The 25,275-nt window shown below is 33.9% G+C and overlaps 1 protein-coding gene across 4 annotated transcripts in view; it reads right to left on the bottom strand.

Moving 5' to 3' along the window:
* LOC117122006 (guanine nucleotide exchange protein SMCR8-like) overlaps positions 1–23,784 on the bottom strand; it is a 79,463-nt gene extending 55,679 nt beyond the window's left edge. For 2 of the 4 annotated variants that reach the window (XM_033267518.1, XM_033267717.1), the window contains exons 1-12: positions 23,650–23,784; positions 19,389–19,643; positions 18,982–19,155; positions 15,505–15,587; positions 14,180–14,310; positions 13,060–13,220; positions 10,269–10,419; positions 9,284–9,447; positions 8,123–8,247; positions 7,056–7,137; positions 6,695–6,816; positions 2,500–2,609 (exon numbers count right to left, since the gene is read on the bottom strand). In XM_033267518.1, the coding sequence (XP_033123409.1) occupies positions 2,500–2,609; positions 6,695–6,816; positions 7,056–7,137; positions 8,123–8,247; positions 9,284–9,447; positions 10,269–10,419; positions 13,060–13,220; positions 14,180–14,310; positions 15,505–15,587; positions 18,982–19,155; positions 19,389–19,568 (1,483 nt within the window). In that variant the 5' untranslated portion in view covers positions 19,569–19,643; positions 23,650–23,784. The remainder of the gene's footprint in view (positions 1–2,499; positions 2,610–6,694; positions 6,817–7,055; positions 7,138–8,122; positions 8,248–9,283; positions 9,448–10,268; positions 10,420–13,059; positions 13,221–14,179; positions 14,311–15,504; positions 15,588–18,981; positions 19,156–19,388; positions 19,644–23,649) is intronic. The other 2 variants (XM_033267649.1, XM_033267572.1) reach the window with 2 other exon arrangements.
* Positions 23,785–25,275: the final 1,491 nt, after the last annotated feature.

Raw genomic sequence — 25,275 nt, 5'->3', positions numbered from 1 at the left:
GTGTTTGTGAAACATGGAAAAAAATTCTTTGTTAGGTAAACCAAAACAAATTTGACTAATGAAGGTTCATTGATAACGGATTGAAACGTAAAAAAATGGTATGTAAACCTTCAGTTCAGTCTGCCAAAACCATTTATATGTTTCAATGTTTTCTCCCAGTGGTGTTTAAGAATGGATTACTGTATGCTGTTACTGATTCATTTATAAGCCATTTCTCGGTAGCCACACATCAAGTCCTGCGTTTGTCTTTCCCAAATGTCCATTTAATTAGAAAAATACAACATCCTACGACACAACTGTATTCAGTATGGAGCACCGTACACACAAAATATCAGCCTTTGATATATATCATTTTGATGTCTGCAGTCTGTAACCTACACTAATATGATTATATTTTAAAAGTACAAGAAAATGTTCAGTTTGGTCTGCCAAAATTATTGTCTTTGGTGTATAATAGAATCCCTATAGTTAAAGACAGGCACTCAACAAGGGGTCTCAAGTTGGAAGAATCCACATTGGCAGATCTCTTTATATGACTTTTCTTAAGACACCTACAATAAATAATTGTCGCTGTGCACGGTGATAACAACTACGATTGCCACCAACTGCTGCGGGACAAATAATACAGTTGTAGAAACTTGCAATGGCATGCAAATATCATCATAAATTGCAGGAGATACTTTATTTCAATGAGCTGGGGTCATGATGTTAAGCGCATTGAGGTCTCTAACAATACAATGTAGTGTTCTCTATAATAAGTTGACTATTATTATTATTATTATTTTTATTATTATTATTATTATTTCAAGTAGACTCCATTCCTGGACTGTGTAGGATACTTGGGACTCCTGGGCACTAAATGTGGTCTTTATGATTTCTCTATTTAGTGGGAAATTAATACATAATACATTAAATGTTTTAAAGTGGATGTACAGTTACCGCATGCTGTTATTTACTCCCAATAAAACATTTCATGGTAGCCAGACATCAACTTGTCTTTCCATTAAAATATTACTAACATTGCCACTAACATTATTGTCATTTAATATACACACAACACTGTATGCAACAAATTGCATAGTAAAATGTGTCCTATCAGTATGGCCTCATATCTTAGCAAATCCTAGTAGAGATCAACACATTTTTCTAAAAAAAATATTTATCATTGGTTTCTAAAGATGCATTTCTTGACTTCAGCTCTTATTCACAGGGCCTCAGATAAGCAAATCACTGCTACTTAATAACGAGGATAATTAAAGGAGTTTCTCTAGCTAGAGGTACATACAGACAATAGCTTTTAAGCATTTAGCATCCTCTACCTTATATAACATTTAGTTGGTGAATCTGGTATTCAATAGGTTGAGGGCTGAATGATTAAGCAAGAGGGTGCTGCTAGCAAAAAAATGTGATATAAGACGATTTTTAACTACTTACATAATGTTTGGCTCAGTAAATTTCCAGTGGGGGTGTATAAGGGACGCAAACCTTTTTTAGAAGGGGTGCACCCCCACGACCTTTTGTAAATCATGCTATTGCAATCCTTGGAATAGAATATTGAAGGAGGCTTCAGTCACAGCCACCAGAAACTATTTTCCATTTTAAAAGGAATGTCATTTACAGTTCAGAATTGTTTCAGCTGTGAAACTAATGACTTCTTTTTAATAGATTCATCAGTTGAAGAATCAATCAATAAAATACAATGGTGACAAGATTAATGTACTGAAAATTTTTGAATATGAAGTGGCAAGACCGAAAACCAGAGTTGTATTTCCCTCAAAAAAAAAAAAAAACAAAAAAAAAATTATAGCGCCACCAACATTGTGATAATAGGGAATTATAAGAATGATCGAAGTGAAGTGATGTACTTCAACATTGATGGCTTTCAAGATCTGCCTGTCTTGCATGTCTCCCCCTTGAAACGGCTCAAGTCTAGTATCTTATTAAGGACATTTAAAGGATGTTAAAGATGAGAATGTAGAAGATAAACTTTATATCAAATTGTTTAAAATTGAGTGTTTGACAGGGAGTTTGATTCTATGGAAAAACTCATTTACCATGTTATACTCTAACCACATTAATCTTTCACAAGTGAATCGTAAAATTTAAGTGAGATGCTTTCTGCAGCTAGAATAGGTTAAGATACAGATTGTCTAATAAACCAATCATGAACACGGAAATAGTGCTTGTTGAGAATAAGAAATATACAACTAAGAACAACGGAAAGACTAACGGAGGAGTTGAAAAACACTGCATAGTACACTGAAGGATGTTGAGAATTCTATTACACTATTTGCATTTGTAGGATGTCAGAGCATGTACTGATTGACTGATTGATGAATCAATCAATCGATGGATTGATTGATAGATATATGGACTGATGGATTGATTGATTATCATACTATTACTTCTTTTTTTAAGTGCCTCTTTGAAATTCAATTTAATTACATAAATGGATGAAGAAGGAGGCAAGAGAGAAAGAACAAATCCCTGACTACATACCAAGGGATGAAGAGTCGGTAATCTCCACCCATCCATCATCAAACTCATCAGAAGTGTCACTTGAACTGTCGCTGATTGACTGATTATCATAAGCATCGTAATATAAGGACCTGAAACAGAATGATAACCTTCAGAGTTGTTCATCATTTTTTCCCTTCTAGCAAATAAAAAAAAAAATGTGAAAAACAATATGTTTTGTGTAGTAAAGACAGAACTGTTTGTAATCCCCTCTGTCATTATGTGCCACATACAGTACTCTGGAGACTTATAACAAGTAAATCAGCGTTTCTACAAACTCATATACTGTTTACATGTCTGTATGTATCCAACGTGTGCTACAACAGATAAGGCCAGACTACTTTTATACCTTGCAATGTTTAGCAAAGCTGCCGCCCGCCAATAATGGTGATTTTGAATAGAAAATTTTATTTTTTGCTAATTAGCACACCCAAAGCCACAAAAAATAGAGATTTCATATGAAAATAAAAGTTTTTCTTTATTTAATATTATGCTTGCTGGCACCTTGAAGTCTTCAAAAATAAGATGAATATTTCTCCTTAATTATATAAATTTAAAGCATTAACCATCCCATTACTGCACTGTCTACCTTCACCAATAAAATTTTATTTTCATTTTCTCCTCCATCTGGATGTTTGGCATAATCATTTGCTAAATAAGAAAACAAATTGTTTTTTTCCAACCTCTTCTGATGATCTTTAAAAAAGTAAGTTCACTATACAAGGTATAAAGAAAGTCTCACCTAATGGGCAGGTTAATACAGAGAAGTAAGCCTAATAGGAAATTAGACAAAACAAACAAAAATTATGATGTTCCCTGTTTTATGAGTTAGGTACCCTAAGTTACAAGAATAATGCATTGATATGTATGTAAACTAATTATTTAGGCCTTATTTTAAAAAAACCAAATAAATCAGTTTGAGTAATGCATTAAGAATAAACATCTTTATTTCAATTTGAAATTGACTGTTGTTCATCACTATTATCTTTTCATTGCTCGGTAATATTTATTGTTTTATTATGGTAATATTATGGACTATATTTGCATTCAAAATATAAAAATACATTTTTATTGCATTCTTCATTTTTATCTATTCCTATATATAGTCATGTCATCTAAATTTCATTTATGTAGCTTCCGTATGGCTCATAAAATAAATCATAGCTTGCTTCATTTTTGTCTAAATTTCTTATAACTGTCGCCTTTTCAATGACTGTCAACTGTGAGGGCACTGATGCATTGCATACATCTTAAAATAAAAAGGGTCTATTAAAATTTGTACATAGGATATCTGAAAATTGAATAATAGGGTGTGGATGACACACTCACATAGCATCAATATGGAGCGTAACGTCCACTGTAACTGATAAATCGAAATAATGACGTCAAAATATTTCTGACACGTACTGAACAATACATGGTTTAAAAAAAAAGCAGCTTATTTTCAACACGCACATGTATTCAACATGCAGTGCTGCATCCCCTACAGCTAAATGTAAAGTTAGTAATTAATAAATCCATTATCATTTAGCCATACTTGAAAATATTTTAACAGTGTTTCACAAAGAATCATATTTCATTAAAATTGATTTAGTAAATGCAGCCTTGAAAAATTTCAAAGCTACTTTATATTCTGCCAGTCTTACGCATGACATTGTTTGCATAGAATTTCACCACAGTTTTATCAATTAGTAAAGTGACAATTACACTTTGTTATTTGTCACTTGTACACACAGACATTTCACCTCAATATATTACACCGATTTGTGGCATACAACACTCTCTTTAATGAGGTTAAAATCTTTCGATAAATATAGACAGGTTTTCCATTTTAAAAAAAGGGAGATGCGCTACACTTTATCAGTGTTCATTAATTTGTGATGTTTATGTGCAACACACACACACATGCACTTTTGCCTAATTAATAAAAGATGGCAGCTCAATTGACATATTTAAATCCTGTTTAAAAACATTTCTATTTGAATCTGATTAGTTTAACTTGCAACTGGTTATGTCTGTAGTAAAACAATAAACAGCTCCAACACCTAGAAGTACCCAGATGTGTCCGGCAGGGAATACTTTTTTTTTTACCAAAAGTAATTAAGTGTTGCTTACAGTAAGGTAGCTTAAGTTAGTTAGGTCTGTGCTGAGCAAAACTATAAACTCCATCTGGTTGAATCCGACAACCCCACTCAGCTGTATCTTAGTGGCTGCTGAGGGGAGGGTGCCATGGTCCCCCAGAAGCAAGAAAAAACAACAACTGAACAAAAGGGCGGATGAGCTCTCCAGAGTCAACGGCCAACCATAACTTAGTTTAAGGAGCTAGGAGTGTATTTAGCAACATATTATTTTGACATTTATATTTTTTAACTTATTTTTCATTGTGATGTGCATAGAGGTCATGACAATATGCGCCTTTTAAGTCCACCATTATTAATTTTAAAAATTGACAATTTTTCAGCAAAACACATGTTTCAATGCTTTCTTATCAATTATAACATTCTAACATACATGTGAAGGTTATTGGTTGCTTTAAGCCCTGGCCAGACTACTGTATAACAATATTTGACACAAAACATGTGACATGCCAAATATGGTCATGATGACATCACATCATGACCATTATATAGTCACATCATGACTAAATATGGGCATAAAACAGTTTTTTGTCAAAGAAAATTTAATAATATGGATGGGCATCAGAAGTTGTTGAATGCTGCATAATTGCAAGGAAGCAATCGATATTATGGTTATCACTGGTTTTTAACAGTGCATTTTACATAAGTGTGCAGCATTATATTTTATATCGTCACGATCAATGGTTTTAATTTTTATTAAGATGGTGATATTCTGTGATCTATGTCACATGGTAATATGTATGTCACCTGATAAAATATATGTCAATCATTGTACACATACCTGTAATTCCAACATTTTATCATCAGAATGAAATTTCCATAACCAGGTTTATGTTCATATATATCTCATATATCTACATATATATGTATTCATTACAAGTGGCCAAGACAACCCAAACAATATATTGTCAAAATTCATTTACTCTAGATCTACCATTCAATACATACTGCACTGGAAGCATAGGCTTAGCCAGCTAGTCGTCCGGCCGTTTTTTGGAGGGCCAACAAGTATTTAGGATGGCCACTTTACCGTGATGGCTTGGATGGTTTGGACTAATCAGCTCAGCCTAGCCTAATTGAGCCTGGTCTACCTTTAGCAAGTTCATATTCTTCAAATCTATCAATTGTTACATTAATCTAAAGCTAAATCATATTTACGTTTGATAAAAACAACCTTTATTGATTGCATGTACATTGTTTTCATACCAATATTCGGTGGGGATTCCCAAAAATGTAAGGCTTAACCATTGCCCACCCGGTGAAAAGTTCACTTACAACACGTATCATGTTTAAAACATTGATACACCGCTGGAAGATGGACGGTTCTGAGTCGCCCACAACGTATGCACGTGGTTCTGCAAAGCAAATACAATACTTGAGATTCGGTTCCTCGATATACTGTAATATTGTTGCTGTTTATAACTCTCTGGTTATAATTAATTCATGACATACCGTAAAGATTTGTTACAATTTAAATTTTATTAGCCAACAAAAAATACAGTAGGTTTAGGCCTATCTCGTGATTCGGAGGACCAAGAGTAGAATTTACATTAGAAGAGGGCAAGAGAAGAAGATGCATCTGCATAGCCTACAAACAATATATGAGTAACCGTAGCCATGTGCAAGCTGTGTATATAACTGAAATATCTTTGTGATAGCTAATTCAACACTATTCCTTTGAAGACAAAATTCCAACATTTAAACACCTTTAACTGCACTCTAAAGATCATAATTTTATATATTTTCCTTAAGTTTGGGAGGGGGCGTGGTCCCGAGTGAACGTGGCCCATCGATTGGCTCAGGGCCACGCCCACTGGCTTCCATTTTAGAAGGGCTATTTCATTTTTCTGGCTAAACCCCTGATTGGAAGCTAAATATTTTAAATCTATTTTATTACATAAAACTAACCTTTTGTCAAATTACCTTTGCTAACTTAATTTTCTTAGCCCCTGCATTGCCCCTAAATTTCATCAACTCTAGCACTGCTATATTGGAAATCCTTGGAATACAAGCATAATGAATCAAATGGAGATGCTTACTCAGTTGAAGCAAATGCTGAGCCAGAGATAAACTTAGTTTCATAGCTTGAAGGAAGCAGTCCAAATCCATCTTCATCATCAGTTAATAGTGGCACTGTATTTGCACTGGAGCATGTCATTATCTAACAATAATAAACATATTTAACTAATATGTTGATCAACATTTAAAAGTCAAAAATAAGCCTGACAAATGGCCAGTTTCTCTTTGTCAACAAATCTCAATAAAACTATCACCATATAACCTTTATTTTTTTAATTTTTTTTTTAGAATATAGTCCAACAAAATCATGACTAAATCTTTTTGAAACTTAATGTGGATTTTACAGACTTGTGTTTTTATTCAAGTAAACATAATACTTACTGACATTCTGTCAGATAAATTGCAGGTCCTACAACCACTGTGTAGGTTATGGCATTGGTGGGAAGGAGCTCTACTATATTGCCTGGGGATATAACAAGCAGAGTCAGTACATATATTAGTTTAGTGTAAAAACAAACTAAGAATGATTAATGTTTGAACAGACATTTAGATTTCTCATTGACATGTTTCATGTTACTATTATTATTATTATTATTATTATTATTATTATTGTTATGTTATAAATATACAAAAAAATTGAGAATGTTTGATGATACTGTGTTTGATGAAGTGAAGCATTCCCAAAATCCTAATAGACATAAGAGATTTGTCGGGAACAAACAGGAATACAATATTTAAAAAAGTTTGATCAAACATTCTGTAGTGAATCTAGATAGTCTGTAGTCCAGACTATAAAATTTTATTTGACAAAAACAAATAACATGCCTAAATATGGTCATGATGACACCACATCATTACCATATATAGGCACATCATGACTAAATATGGCATACAACAGTTTTTGTCAAAGATTATTTGAAAATTTGGATAGAGCTTAAAGGCCTGTTTATACTTCAACGATAATGATAATGATAAAAAAGCTAAAAAGCAATTGTTCATATAGAAAATAAAAGAAATAAGAAGTTTTTACACTAGGACGATTCGATAACTATTTATCGTGTATACGATAACAAAATATATTAACAAATCAAATCAGATGACGTCAAATCATGGAAAAACGATAAAATCGTTGATACTAAAACGATTTTAATGTTTTTAAATGATTATGTCGTCATCTCATTTGATTTGTCAAAATATGTTGTTATCGCATAACTGATAAATCGTTATCGAATAATTCTAGTGTAAAAACTTATTTCTTTTATTTTCTATATGAACAATTGCTTTTTAGCTTATTATTGCTTTTAGCGTTATCGTTGAAGTATAAACAGGCCTTTAGACAGGATCATTGGCTTTAAGGTCTATCCACAGTAGCAAGATTTATGTGAAAAATATGAATGAATTTCCCATATACAGGCATCATAGTACTGTCATCTTATAAAAACACTTACACATAATTTTCTGGTATGAAATTAACAGTAACTGTTCTGCCTATAGTCAGGAGTGAAGAGGAAGGCTTTTCTATATCTGATTCCATCCTTTCCATTGACAATGTTTCACTTCTTCTGCTGAAATACTAAAAAAATAAAAATGATATATGTCAACAATTTTATATAATCCTATTCAAATATACTGTACTGTAAGTGTTAATTATTAATCAATATCCTAATTGCTCTATTGTGTGATCAAGGTATGACATTTCAATTTGAACAAGAAAATATTGCCCAGCAAATTGACAGATAAAATACTATTATTTAGGAAAGGCAGGCAAACAATTTAAGAATTTTCATAGTAAAAATGATTTGAATCAGCAAAAACTGTATTGTTTAATAGACCTATGACTAATAAGCTAACTCTATTAACTTGGTGGATAGACCTTTAATCCCAGGACCCTATGCACTAAAATTATCCTTATTAAAAGCACTCCCCTTCCTCTCCATGGGATAATGCAGTGATACTTTAATATTGTTGTAAGGTAGCAGGACACACAATAAGATTCAAGCATGTGCAACTGATTTCTAATGCATTATTAATTAGGAAATGTTACATAAATGAATATTAAGAGAATCTCAGCAAAAGACAATGAATAATTCACCCCTGACACTTTACTGTGTACCTATTTATAATAATAATTATAATAATAATAATAATAATAACAATAATAATAATAATAATAATAATAATAATAATAATAATAATAATAATAATTGATATTTTTAGTTTATATTTCATATAAATTTGAAAAACAATATTAGTTTCTCTTATTGGATCAACAAAGTTTTCTTATTTTATTCCACCCTTTAACCAGTGGTGTATCTAGGGGCTCAAAAGTTAATTAAAAGTGCATCTAGGGGCTTTAAAGTTAGTTAAAAATCACCTCAAATCATCTTATTTTGCAATCTAATACCTCACTCACTTAATCATCAAGGCACCCCACTCCAACTTTAAACCCCTCCCATCAGTTCCCCCATATTAAAACTCTTATTGTATGCCAATTGCCAACTGCCTTTAACTGGTCAGTTATTCACAATTTCTATAAACTAACTATATAGAATGAATTTATGTAGACAATTGTATTACTTTTAATGCAAAATTACATTTATTATCTTTACCTTGTAAAACTTTTTGAGCTTTGCCATTCCAATTTTGCTACCCCACAGGCAAAGTTCATGGAGTGACCTTAGATTAACATCGAACTTCCGATACCCATCCACTTTGATTAACTTTGGTTGATAACTGGTTTCTCGACTACCATCAAGTATATCATTCGAATGACCTGGTAAAAAAACACCGCACATGACATTAGAAACCTTGTTTTTTTTAGGAGATACATCATCAGTGTTTAACATCAATTTAAAGTTAATCAATTAAATATTCCCCCTACCTGTACTATTAATAACATTTTATAATGTTTTTTTCTCATAAATATCTATAAATAATAATTAATACTAATAATATTTGACAGAACTAGGAATCAAGGGTGATGAATAGCAGTGCATAACCAGCAATGGAATATAACAAATTTACACAAGGACATTTAAACAATTAAGTTAAAAGTGTAACATGCCTCAAGAGAACATACTGACGTAATCACATTTCTGAAATGTTAAAACCAAACTGTAAAACTGCACTTGGAATATTCAAATTACTGTGCGTGTTTTCACTTCAATCATCATTAAATAAAAAGTGAAGTCTGGTTTCAATAAAATTACTACACAGTACCGCCGACAGCCATCAATTACGTTCGATAGTGATTTTATGGAGACGCACCATGCTAGTGATCATGCCAGATTCTGCTATTATGAGGCCTAGCAAAAAATAGAACCTCTAGCTTGAGACTGCTTTCACCAGGTCCCAAGCTAGGCTATGCTTAAAATACAATCAAGTTATAATTATCTGCATTTTTAACAACTAGGCCATATCCATATTAAGCCTGTCCAGAATATTATATTTTATTTTGACCAAAAACTGTTGTATGGCCATATAGACATGATGTGATGGTCATGATGTGATGTCATCATGACCATATTTAGGCATGTCACATGGTTTGCTGTGAAAGTGTTGAATTACTCTCAGTTGAGACAACATTGTTCTTACATTTTCTTATATTAAACTGTTTCGGTGTTTCATCACAATCACTATGGTAACCATCACCGTGTAAACTAGCGGACTGGGAAAGCACTCTTTGACGCTGATGAACCACTGTTGCCTCCATCTTCTTGAAACGTCTTTCTAATCGTTTATTGATCTGAAAAATAATTAGCACAGAATTTAAAAAACTAAAACTGTATAATATCATCATCAAAAACAATTTATAATACAACCTAATAATAGATAAAAGAAGGCAATTTTTGAATAGACCAATTGGGATTTTGGACAAAAAGCAAACACAGCATTCTGCATAATACACAAAAACATGAACAACAATTATTATGACGGCATGCCTTTGTTTATGCAAAGGCTGAATATAATGCAGACACTGTGTAGCACTTTCAAACCAAACCACAATGGAGAAATTTACAATTGATCTATAAAATCATGAGAACTTGAAGAAACATTTACTAAACTTACAATTCCTTATTGCAAACTTTCCTGCGTTTTAGTGTTTAATTTTGTAGTTGATTCAAAAATATAATTTTAATTGAATTGGTTTAATTTCCCCATATTTTTTTATTTTTATTCTCTTTATTCTTATTACTATTATTATTATGCAACATGACACTCAACAAATTGTAAAATGTTCACTGAGTTAATTTGATTTCTGTCAGTTTTTATAGCCTCATAACTCTTCTGCTTCGTCAACTGTTTTCCCATAGGACAATTTTAATTTGATTCAATTTATATCTCTTTACAGAGACGGCAAAGAACGCATACGCTTGAAAATAAAGTTAAGTGCACACCTGATCCATATGTGGCCTACAAACCTGAATTGCCTATGAATGATGTATGAGATATTGAATTTGGCAACAAAGACAATGATTCAACAAGAAGTGCTACAGCCCATTCTACTACCTTATTACTTTTAAAATCACATGTTAACAGCCACCAAAAAAACATATGGGTCATAAGCTGTGACTTAAAGTTGCAAAGTAAAAAGAAGAAAGGCTGTCAGCATATTAAGTAAAAACGACACATCCATATGTATTGGAACTAAGGCTGTGTTTCTGCAGCACTTTTTACTTGATAAATTATCGGAAAGCAGCCACTTTGTTATTTTTCGCTGCGGAAACGGGGCCCAAAGTTTCCGATAAATTCTCAGATTTAACATCAGATTATTTATCAGAAAAAGCTCTGAATGTGAAAATAAGTAACCTTTGACTGATGTCAAATCACAGTCATGCAAAAAATTCTTTTCGGTAGTTAGTAGGCTTAGGGCCTAGGCCTAGTATTAACACTTAAAAATTAAAAGTGATTAAATTTTTCGTGGTTATTAAATATAATTTCAATTTCTTTTATTTGCTACAAGAGCCATCAAGGGCCAATATCCGCACAACGAAACAATAAAATAATACAATAGTAAGTATGTATCACAGGGTAGGGATGTTACTCCACTAAGGTTGAAAAAAACCCACATATCCCAACCCAAACTAACTATGCATCATGAGATAGGGACGTCCCTGAACTGCGTACCCCAACCCTAATAAAACTATACATCACTGGGTAGGCTGGGATAGTTTATCCATACCATTGTTTATTGTACTGTAAAGCACACCAAACAAAGCTAGCATTCTTTTTTGCCTTCTTCTGAATTCCGATATAGAAGTCCAATGAAACATCATTGTGACAGTACATTTCCCAGAGTGAAATAGTACCGACGATTTTGTCCTTGGCCTAGGCTTATCCATTTCGTGTAAAAAAAGGGTCACCTGCTACGTCAACAAAATGGATGTTTTGATGTTGAACACACTGCATTGTTGTCCATAATTTTGTGTATGGGATTAAAATATTTGGAGGGAATTTTAAGATAATTTATCGGAGAAATTTCAGAGAAATTATAAGTGCTGCAGAAACAAAGCCTAAGACACAGAAGCCAAAAATTTTGAGAGAAAAAGGAAGATGGCAATAATTGTATGTACTGTATATCTGGTAAGCAATGCATGTACTGTATAGAGAACTAGAGTGTTACGTCACGATACCATGTGATACTACTCAGTTGCTATCGTTGCAAAATGCATTCAACCAGACGCCATTTTCTCTACTGACAAACCACTGATCCCAATTTCTAACGTAATTATTAAGATGTTGTATCTTAGTTTTTCTTTGTAAATTTTAGTTGATGATTAAATGTGTGTTCGATAACTAATATAATGCGAGCTTTTGTGTTTTTTAGTACATTTTGATGGTAAAATATTAGATTTTAAAATGGTTATTCCAGAGAACCTATGAAGTCATTCAGGAGTATGAACGGTAACCAACGTCTGGTTGGCAAGAGAGGGCGCTATTCGGCATTGTGTCGACACGACTGTGGTACTCTGTACAGCAATTTGAAAATAATACTCTGATCAAAGACAACAATGTTCACACAGCAAGGAGGTAACATCATAGCTAAGCTTAAAGACAAATACAGGCAGCCGTGTTTTGAATGTACTGATTATGATGAGTCAATCATTGCACTTTATTTATGGACAGAACTATAATATGACCTCTGACGCAATAGCTGTTTTTACGTAAAATACCAACAATAATAACTGCTGGTACTATTCAAAATGGCCATATATACTTAAAGATTTAATATCCTGGTCGTAAAATGCATGTCCGTATATATTTAACTCATGGTCATACAGTACTTATTAGTAGTGTTATACTCTGAACCTATTATCCTGGTTTAGTAGGTGAGCACCTTTACACACTGTATTCTTTTAACATTCATTATCTAAAATGTTCTCACCTTCTGACTTTCAAATTGTGTTAAGATGTGAGTGGTTTCCTGAATAGCTTTGTCCAATTCAGCCATTATTTTCTGGAAGTCTTCCAGGTCCTTGTTGTCACTTGAAATCTTGTCATTCTTTCCTAAAGATTTTAAGTACGGTGACTTAGCAATTTGGTTTTCTGTAAAGTATAATAAATTAAATATTTCTTTCTTAAATGCTACATTATAGAATGTGATGGTCAATAGTTTCATTACAAAAGTATTATAGAAGTCACTGTAGATTGGGACTAAAAGAACTAAATCAATATTTTTGATATTTGTTATTTGGTATCTATGTAGCACCTTTCCTTTAGGTTATGAAGCGCCTCCCCTGGTCATTGTGTCTACATGCAAGTGTTGCTGCCATATTGTGTCAGTAGTAGGCGACCCTACCAGGTACCCATTTATACTCCTTGGTGGAGAGAAGCAGCAAAGGACACAAGCAAAGTGCAGTGAGGGATTGAAACCCTACCTCAAGGTTGGAGGTCTGGAAACCAAACCGTTCCCACTGCACCAAAGTAACTGCTTGTATGGCAAGCAATTGGGCAGTCATGAAACTGTGAAGCATCCATGCTAAACCAAGGCAAAAGTGGAAAAAGAATGCCAGGCTGCGAGTTTGGTCTTTGACCCTCCATAATCTTTAAAATAATAGACTAATTCCTTTGAGTCAAATGTGACAAGCACAAGTCATTTAAATCTTAATGAGTAATGGTAACACATTCATTGCATACTATCAAGCACCCAAAAGTTCAAATTTTGAATTTTCTAAATTTGAATTTGCAATATATATTTTACTATTTTTCAAATTAGAATGTTATAGCATCGCATTTATATGATCATTTTCATTCAAATATCTGGTAAAACTGTTGGGATCTGAAATTTTGGGGTGATCTTGGGGTTTGTTGTCCAGTTAGAGGGTTCTTTATGTTAAAAGATTGAAAAATTGTTATTTGGTTCTTTGAGAAAATGGTCTCAAAAGGGTTTTGGAATTAGAGGGGTCTAGAATTCGAGGGTGTACTGTTTTTCAATCCAAGTGCGAAAAGTGGCAGGATTTAGCCAATGCAATGTCACAGATATAACCACAAACATGTAAATTTACCTTTTGTGAAAGCCAAATCCTTAAGTTTCCTTTTCAAATCCTCACAAAAGTTGTGTCGGTTTCCATACTTAAATGCTTCTGTAACTTTCCTAAATTTGTTCATCATTATTTCAAAGTGATTCACAAGTTTACTGAAAATATATATATAAAGAAAACCACACATCAGAATGTATCAAGAAACTATAACACATTAACTTTTTAAATTTTACTAGAATTGACAAAAGTTCATTAGAATTTCTCAAAATCAATTTGACTGCTAATGGAAAAACAGTAACAGTGTGACTGTATGAAAAAAGCAGAAATCAGAATTCATCAGAACCCAAGTATTCATCATTTATTTTAAATGATTCAAATAATAAAATATCAAAGAAACAAAAACTTAAATACATATTAAGAAGTGGAAACTGCAATCTATTGTTATCTGAACATTTCTTTCCATATTAGGTAGTTGAATGAACTACAAATTGAGAGGATATTAAACAAAATCCTTGAATCAACAGCATTCCATACACAGCATCATATTGTTCTATTGTTTTTGAGTATACTGTGCTTGTGCAGATATACTCTATAATGTGGTAGTGACATTCCTCTGTAAAGTGGAATGTGTTAAGGTTCATTTCAGTTCATGCTGTGCAAGGCTGATAGCACCTTGTCCGATAATGAACTATGTTTACATTAATTTTGATCTACTGTAGTATCTGCAGTACATTCATGCTCCTATCAGAAGCCTATTTTTATAGATTACTGCAGCAATAGTGGCTCTACAATATTCATGCTCCTATCAGAAGCCTATTTTTATAGATTACTGCAGCAATATTGGCTCTACAATATTCATTAAGGGAGTAAGGGCCCACTTGGAAGTGGGGAGGGTGGTAAGCTGTCCAGCAGAGGGACTGACAATTTCCAATGGAGATAATGTGCTCAGAGAAAAAGTAACTGATGTGGGGTCCAATAAGCTCTCTGGTACCAGAAGAGGGTTCCCTAGTTGGAAGAAGTCAATTCTAAAATATCTGGTTAAATGAGCTTTAGTTCAATTCAACCTAATTCTATTTTGCTGTACATGGTGATACCCAAAAGCACCGACTTCCATGGGACAATTGATAATAAAATAGAAAAGCATGAAATATTATAAATTTGTGGGAGACGGTATGGATTTTTTACTGAGAGATTATTGCTTGCTTGCGAAAGTGGAAGAGGCCATCAATATTTCCAGGAGACTCCCACGACTCTTTTTCCTATATTGATGGGTTAATAGCTAATCTTCGTACTTCTAATATCATGGAATTTCATTATTTCAATATACCATTTGATTTAGATTACTGTACCTTTTTTCAGATGTAATGTAAGCTAGACAAAATGGTCTGACAAACCCTCTTGCATAAATGTCATACAAAGTGAAGTGGTGCACCTAAACAAAAAAAAATACAAAGTACAGTTTAATTATTCTTGTTAAATATTTTGTATCATGAAGTTTTGTACAGTGTTCTTAAGACTTCAAGTGCTTATCTTTATTTAGTGTTAATCCTGTTTAGAATTATCTTCTTTATTTAATCAGGTTTATATGGTGCTTGTAAGATATAAGCAAGTCTTAAAGAGTTAAACTTAATTGAGGATTTCATAATTGTATTTAAAGTTGAATCCTGTAAGTTAGATATATACTGTATTTGTGTTTTTAATCTTAAAAAGGTTGACATAGAAATATTATGTAGGTTAAGGTTAAAGATATTCTACTGCGTTCAACTAAAAAAAATGTTAAAATAATCTCAATATGCTTACTGTACTTTGCATATTGTAAGTTTGCAGTTTGCAAAAGTAAACTCGAAAAGACTCTTATCTCAAAAAGAAGCCAATTGGTCTTATAATAAATCAGTTGAAATTAATTCTATTGACTATCATTCAAAGTTTTAATTTAATTCAATTCTACAAAATATAACCAAAATACCTTCAGAAATGAATTAAAATAGTTTAAATAAAAATACCACATATAATATGACATTCAATAATTTAATAAATAAGTAAAAACATAAACAAAATTGATTACAAAATAAGAGATTGTATAATAACAGGTTAAAAAAATCAATAATCTGATGAGTGCTCATAATAGGATGTTTAAACATTAATCTCTATAAAAAGTCTCTATAATTGCCACAAGAACACACTCCTAACCTTAATAATCACATTCAAGTCTTGAACAATACAATAAATAATATTCATTAAAAAATCTATATTTTTTGTATTATACTAGTGTTTTTTTACTAACTGAGAATGTTTTAGTGAATCAAATAACATGTACTTCATTTTAGACTGTTGTGATAAAGTTTCCAAACGTAAATCATTATTATTATTAATAAAAATAAAATGACTGATTACATTCTAAAAGGTAAAAATTTATAATATTATGAAATTTAAAAATGCTACGAATATTATTATAAAACGTTTGCATGGCGGAAGATACATAGTTCCGAGGAGGTCTGATGTGTTGAGAGTATGTCAATGTTGTTTAATGAATAGGAATAGCCTAGCAAATTTATTCAAAATATTGCTATGAACACACCAACTCTCCTGAAAACTACTTGCATGGTGTATATCCACCATTTACTAATTGTTAGGCACTAAACTAAAATCAGAAACTAGAATCACTGGTATTACTCAACTAGCTTGTTTGATTCACAAAGTTTAGCAACCACCATTAAATCATTAGAAGCACCAGCATTTTTAACAAAAATCTTTTTACAGCTTAATATGTATGCGTGGTTGTATTCAATAATATTTTAGGCTTCCAAAAAAATAATAAAATTTGAAAAAAATAAACATTTAATGTGAAGTCATTTCACAATAATTTTCTAGTTTGTTTCCTTAAATGGAAGGAACGTGGATCATTATTGATAATTTAGGATGTGATTAAACAAAAACAATCATGCTTAAATGCTAAAAACAATATTATTTTTTTAGTCAAATTCCAGACATTTTCTATTTTTCCCCATGCGCTTTACACAAAAATAATATAGGCCAACCGAGAAAATACAAATAATATAATAATAGAATAATATTAAAAATAAAAATAAAATAACTAACATAATATACCCCTGCTCCGCACGGTGTTAAATGAGTGTGGAAAGGTGGCAAGGCATATACAGTAGTTGAATGTTATGGAAAGCTGAGGAGACAACCATTGAGGATGTTATAGTTACTTGTCATCATTTTTCTAAAAGACCTCTTTGTACATAACATTTTGCATGAGTGTCTCTGAGCAATAGTCCTTGTGAGGAATTGTCCAATTTGGTAATGGAGTACAATACTCTCTTGCACATGAAAATGCAACATAGTTGGGCATGAGATAAATATTTTTAATATGATTGTAGTAGGTGGATGTAAGCCTATAACTGACAAAATAGGCTGTGGCCAATTGTTCCGATGGATACGTAAATTCTTATAAAAGAATAGGTGTGGGTCATTTCGCCCTCGGGTGTTTAAGGCCATGGCGTTGAAAACATACTTTTCTTATCCCAGTAGTAGCCATAAAATTGTGTAAAATTTAATTTAACGAGACCTAATTTCCCAAAACCATCACATTCTTTGATATTTTGTCTTTAGAATATTCAACTATCATTGAATAATAACTATAATGTTATATATGTATTTTTACGGTGATGCTGTCGCTTGTATTATTGTAGTGGCAGATCTAGAAATTTGAAACAGAGAGAGGGAGCCTAGCTAGTTAGGCCTGACCCTAGCCTAGGTGAAATTATTTGGCCTAGCCTATATCATGCATTGTCCCAAGGAGTATAACATGGCATATGCCTTGTATTTTTACCTGATCGATTTCTAAAACATCCTGGATTCATTGAGATGTTTTGAGCTATTAAGAATATTTTTATATTCAGTATTTAATGCAATGGACACTCCATACTTAGGACAGCTGGTAGCACTTACCGTATAGCATGCAGCTCAGTACTGGAACTGAACATGCCTATTGGCTCATCAACACCGAGAGGATCAGACTGATTATTTTGTGGCCTGGTACAATATTTTTTTGACGTGAAGCACTGCAGGAACAGAACCGAGGAGATGGTTTAGTTTCTATGTGACGTAACAAAGTTGTGGAACATAGCCCAAGGTGATGATACTTTTTTTTGGCAACCTGGCACGATATTTTGCTGCCACGAAGCACTACGGTACAGAAGCGAAGGGATGCTGTGTTTGTAGTTTTTTTAAACAACTTGCGAAACATGGCATCAAGGTACTTATTTTGGGTTGTTTTTTTTTTATTGTCATCGAATATCCGGACTAGAAAAACAGCTTTTCATGTTTGTGACATATAGAACCCCAGAGCGTATGGAAAACGAACACATTCCTGCCAGCGGTTTCCGAGGAGATAGGTTAAGTTATGCCGATGCATTAACGAATTAACATATGGATAATAATAATAATAACAATAACAACAATAAAAATAATACCGTAATAATAAATTACAATAAATATAGCAATAAATTTATGCCAAATACTAAAAAAAACACCCTCAGATGTATTATTAAATTAGACCGGGAGCCTACAATGTTTGTTAAAAGTTGAGTAACATAAAATGTTTAATGTTTTCATATTAATTAAGCAAGTACTGTAAACTAACATTAACAAAAAAAAATCCAAAGCAACCTTTTGCCATAAAAGTTGAATAAGCATACTACTTTTTTATATGTTTAAGAATCTACATTTTAAAGTGATGGCAGTTAAAAAAAAAAAACAAAGAAAGAGGACCACTCTACCATGTTTGGAAATGAATGGTTAAAGTTTAAATAGCTTACATATGCATGGGCGCCCTCACGCAACTCCTCCTGTAGTAGACACGTATCATCAGAAATTGTGAATTCACCGGATGCAGCACGGGATGAGTTGGTGGCGTTGTAGTCAACAGACATGATGTTCACAGCAAACTGCTCCTTGTTAAAAGCACCGCCTCCATGAGTTGGAATTACTAACTGTTGAGATGGGAAATTAAGCAAAGCAGTGTAACTAGAGAATTTGGGATAAATTTCTGGGCCAAGGGGCGAATACGGCAGAACAGTCAAGGCAAACAATACTTACTAGAGTGTGATTGCATTCTTCTTTCTATGGTTTAGCCAACCAGAAATTTCATAGAAGATAAATTACTTATTCTATGAATTATTTCATATAAAAAAAAAGAATATGGCAAAGTACAGTTATTCCTTACCAATGGATTTGGACCTTCGATTTCACAAAATTCAGAAATCATGATGAAATCTTCTTCGAAGTTAGGAGAAGATGGCCACGGATTGGTTGGTGTAAAATCTGGGAGTTTGAAAGATATACTGTCCTCATTTTCTGCATCATTGATTTGACCCTCAGTAGCTGAGTAGTTTGCAGCAAACATTGTCAATTGCTTCAACACTTACTCTCTGAAGTTAATAATTCATCAAATGCTATCACTTTTCAAATTATTCATTAACTGAAATTAGGAAAAAACAGATACTTATCAACAATTTGTTGTGGAAGTAGTCAAGTCCCCAAATCATTTTTATACATTTATATTTTAACCAACATCCAGGTGCTCAGTTGGACTGGATTTCAATTGGTATACTAGACTTGCCACAAGTCTCAATTCTTGTATCCATAATTTTAAATAATTTTGAAGAGTGCCATCAGTGTTTGTTTTTGCTATGTTGTTGAATTTGAATGGTAATGGAAAAAAATTATACTATGGAACACCATGCAAATAAGTAATATGGAATGCCATAGGTGCTGCATTAGTTTATTTTTAATATTTTTCACTGATCAAGACAAAATTAGGGACTGGAACCCAGTCTACTGGTACTCAGAAGGATAACCAACCCCTCGTCTAAAGACGTAATTTGTAAGGCCACAATATGCATACTGTAAATTTTAATCTTTTATTTTTCTTTATTATAATATAAGCCATGGAATATTCGTAGCTATATCTGAAAAGTAGTGTGAACTACTTCAAAACCTGTAAAAAGTACAGCCCAAATCTTCATTAGGAGACTAGGAATAGGCTTACAGTACTATCTAGTTAGAAAAAAAATAATAATTTGAATTTGAAAATCTGGGCATAGTCCTTTGGCATGAGGTTCCCCTACTAACTAGCTTTAGGCAAAGGAGTACCTAGCCTAATTAGTATAGAATTAATAAAGTGGGCCCACTTAATTATATTCTCCTTGGGATTCGTAGAAATTAAGTTGTTTTACCTTCTCATATCTAGAGCCTAGGTCCAGCGGTGGCGCTAGAAATTTGCCGACAAGGGGTCCGAAATGCGCGACAGAGGGGTCCGAGCCAAGGGCCGACGAAGCCTCAGTCGACGGCCCGGAATGAAACCTTCCACGTAGAGTTCACAGGGTTTAGTGTGATCCAAAATGTACTTTTAGACACAATTTAGGGATTGGCGTTATCTTTCATTTCATTTAATTTATTATGCCTCAAAGAAATAGAACAGGTTACATTGCAAAACATGCACAGTGAAAGAAAAACGAACATAAACAGGCAGAGACAAGATTCCTAAAAAGTGAACCAAATCACTATCTGGTAGGTCTCCCATTACACTGTTTGGAGGTAATACTTTAGAATAAGCACACAATAATCTATATAATAAATTTAGTAAGGCCTTAATGTTTGTGCCGATTTGCCATCCAGACGCGTACACAGCTCTGGAAGAAATATATTGTAGCACCATTCTTTTAAATGTCTTATTATTACTGGCATATTTTGAGCTCCTATTATGTCTATTGAAATACCATAAAAAAACAATTTTACAATAATATGAGTCTACAAAATATTGGACGATGATTTGTCATGCTACAAAAGCAACACATGTGAGAATTCAATATTCAAATTACATTCATACTTAGGGCCTGTTTCTGCTGAGCAAAAAAACACATGTTTTTAAACGGTTATTAAAAAACACATGTTTTTTTCCCCAGTAGAAACGGGCCACAAAACAAAAACACGGTTAGGAATGCATTCCAAAAATGCGTGTTTTTACACGCATTCGTTATAGGGTTCGTGTTCAGAAAACGCGTGTTTTGTGGTACACCTTTTAGCTGCAACGCAATGCCGTGTTAGTCATGACCCTTCGGTGACCCAAATTGACCTCTTCACAAAATTTTAGCATGTATTGTATAATCTATTTTTACCATATTCTTTAGCAGTAGACATAGTATCTTACCTGCTTGAACATTATAAGCAAAATTTGTATTGGCTCAATGTTCTTAATTTAAAAAGTAATTTGACTTTCATTTCCAAAGGTCTTTCTAAAATTACAGTTAAAGACAAAGCAGTACTCAATATTATGCTTTAGAATAAGTCTGTTATGGCAAAACTTGCAGCATTTGGCCAACTAGGCTTCACAGAATGATTATTTTCTAGACGGACCCATGGGCGATGGTTGTCCATGTCCGGTCCTCCTACCACCCTTAACATGTTAGAGTAGGGGCAGATTTGAGGGGGAGGGGGAAAAAATTGATCGCCAAAAACGCTTCAGGTAATTTTTTGACGTCTAAAAAAAAAAAAATTTTGCGGAGGCGTGCCCCTACCCTCCCCCCTCGTTATCATGATTGGCCCGACATGTCGCCCCTTTCTGACATCTCTGGTCAGTCATGAGAAAAATGTTCAGGATAATATTATTTCATTCATTCTTTCATTAAAACTTTAAACACTATTTCATTCATCCTGCAAGTAACTGGAACCGCCCCAGTACCTTACAACCTCGCGAAAGCTGCCGAAGGTGGCTTTTCCAAGAGTAATAATGATGAAATAATAATTTCTCTAAATCAGACTTAAGGGGAATATCTTTTGTGTCATTTTTTCCTTAACATCATTTTTTTAATTGTTCTCTAATTTCTCCATTGTCTAAGTTCCCCTTAAGGTAGGTGTTAGTAACATAATAATAATAATAATAATAATAATAATAATAATAATAATAATAATAATAATAATAGTTATCATTATTACCACTACCCCCACCCTTATATTATATCATTATTACATTATTGATGACAATATAATTTAAAACAATCATGTATAAAAAATATCAATAAAGGGCAAATAGAAAAAAAAATCATTAGATTATCGCTCCCGCCCGCATCAAAAATTTAGGATATATTCATGTGGAAATATTAATTTTTTTTTTTGCTGCATCATTTATTTTTACTGCATAAATAAAAACTTCTCAAAAAACAACTGCTCACAAAATATAAAGGAATTGGCTGGCTCCGAATTCGGCAGACTTCAAACTCTTCCAATTGAGTAGATCAGACATTAGTCGCCGTAAAGTTTAATGCAAAGCCCATTCTTTAAACTTGTTGTTTACTGTTCAAAATAAACAGCTTGATAACTGCAGATAACAATTATAGACAACACCGCAGTCCGTCTCTAAAGAGACTCACCCAGTGAGCTAATCGGATTGTTGATTCACAGCTCACATGTTACACACAGAGACTCTCGCTGCTAAAAATAAATTGATACGTCACGCATTACAAGTGGGCGGTCTTGCTTGCGATGGGTGTGATTAGTCGGATTGGTTGTTGTTGGGCAAAAAATAACCTACGACATGGCTGATTTTTTCACCAGAATATACAGTAGTTTTGGATAGGACATTGAATGGTATTCGTAGGTCCAGGGCAGTTGTTTAAATGCATCTGCCACCTCAAATAACGATGTCATTTTCTCATCATGCAACCGGGATTCCCCAGGTATAATTCCACCCCACCCAAAAAAAAAACCTATCTCATCAATTTTTGTAAAAAAATTTTCTATGTGCCCCAAAATTAAAACTTATTTGGAATAATATATTTTAATATACTTTAAAAAAAAGCATAATATTTAAACAATTTGGATAGGCAAAGTCATGCGTCAGATGACGGGGGTCAAGGGTGGTTCGGTGGGGATCAAGGGCGGTCCGGTGGGGATCAAATTCCCCGACACCCCACTTGGCTGGCGCCACAACTGCCTAGCCATAAGAAGTGCATTAGCGCCGACTACCAGGCAGGCTGCGACTTAACTCAGTCTGCTGTGACAAAATGTTAAGCCTACTACAGTAACACCAGGCTTAGGCCTAGCGCTCCCTATAGCCTAGTAGTAGTAGCCTAGGCTAGGCGGGCCCATCTTCTATCGTAGTAGTAGTAGGCCTACCCTACACTATCAGTCAGATAGACCCTCTGCCTCCACCAGGCCACTCTCTAGGGCCTACCACAGGCCTAGGGCCTAGGGGTCTATGCCTACATTTATTAGGCCTAGCCTAGTATTCCTGGGCGTGTCACGCCTAAAGCTTAAAAAGCCTAGCCCTAACTAGGGCACTAACTAGGCCTAGCCTAGCTAAAGTAGCTAGTAGGCCTAGGACGGCGGGCCTAGGGCCTCTCTTTCACTTTTTATTAACATTATGTAAGATTTATGTCTGCATAGTTTAGTAAAAATACTTTTCATAGCCGACGACATAGGCCTACCTTGAAAAATAGACTGTCTTTTCCAGGGATTCACCAGCAAATTCTGATGTTATGACATGCAACACTACTGACACAACAGGCACCACCAAACCCCTGTTCGATAAGTCACCTGATATTCGTACGTGTATGTAAGAGTGGTCAGCAATAACGTCTATAGACCCGTATTTTACATCTCCCTGAACAGTCCCGGATTAATTTCTCTAGTCCTGGTCATAGGCGGCCCGCGGGCCAAATTTTCCCAGGGGAGCAAATCATTCCGGCCCGCGAGAAGAAATTAAATTATAAAAAACTATATTTAAAGTAACTAAATTAATAACCATTCGATGAATATTTTTCAATAAAGTGCCTGAAGGCCAAAACACAACTTGGCAAATGTGAAGTAGGGGTGACCGCCCTCGCAGGGGTTGCGCCAGCGGGGGACTGGGGGCCACAGCCCCCCCCTCTCCCGTCGGGAAGTGCTGGCTCCTCTGTCGGGGAGAAAAAACACAATTCGTCGGGGAGAAAAAATACAGTGTATTTTCTACATATTAGAATTTAATATAGACTCTAAAATCGATTTTATAGGCTAAAAATAAGCCTTTAAAACCCCTAAATTGTTAAAATTTTCGGGGGCTTCGCCCCCTGGACCACTTTCAAAACCTTTTAATCGTAGCTCGACCACGCCCACATTGCTTTCGTCGGGGGAAATCGGCCCCCTCGTCGGGGACCTCGGCCCCCTCGTTGGGCAAATCCTGGCGCCATCCCTGCGCCCCCCGTGACCACCACGCAGATTCTAGAAGGTCACCCGTTACCAACAAATCGATAAACGCCAAAAGATTGGTAGTCTTTTTCAGTTAATATGACATAGAAAATTAAAAATAAAAAGTTATCAAAAACTGAATTTTTTATTATGACTAGACTAGAGATATACGGTAGGCCAGGCCTATTATAGGCGATAAACCACATTCTTGGTGGAGGATAGCCACGTGAAATCACACACAAAATACCGATTGTCTGCAAAACTATTTAAGTTGAACAAATTTTGTAGGCCTATGGCTGATTTAAAAAAAGAAATACTGTGTTTTTGTCACGATTATGAGTTTGTTTGAAAATACTCCTACCGGATTTTATTCAAAGATGACCCATTTTACGCACAAAATGGAAAAACTGGACCCCTTTTCTTAAAATTTTACCAATTTTAGGTTCAATATGAGAAATCTTGACCCATTTTTCCAAAATTTGACTCATTTTATGCATAAAATTGAATAATTTGGACCCATTTTTTAAAATGTGGACCCACTCTTTGTAGACCCATTACAAAATTTGTGTGGGCTATCCCAATAGCTAGCTACGGCATTGATGGTGCCAGTTCCAGAGGCAGATACCCGCCAGAGAGAAGGATATACTAATTACCGTCAACAAGCGTTGTTGACGGTTGTTGACTTGTTGACGGTTGTTAACGGTAATTATTATGTGTGTACAATAATACTAATTAACGTCAACAAGTTGTTGGGTAATTAGTATGCGTGTTTCATTATACTAATTACCTTCGGCAAGCGTGGTTGATGGTATATAGTATAATAAGTGTACAGTAATACACCCATACTAATTACCATCAACAAGCTTTATATATTCTTATATATAGAT

The sequence above is a fragment of the Anneissia japonica genome, unplaced genomic scaffold, assembly GCF_011630105.1.
Source record: "Anneissia japonica isolate Jap-2015-1 unplaced genomic scaffold, ASM1163010v1 scaffold287957_len1322810_cov207, whole genome shotgun sequence".
Classification (NCBI taxonomy): Eukaryota; Metazoa; Echinodermata; class Crinoidea; order Comatulida; family Comatulidae; genus Anneissia; species Anneissia japonica.
This window is presented reverse-complemented; position numbering and strand designations above follow the sequence as displayed.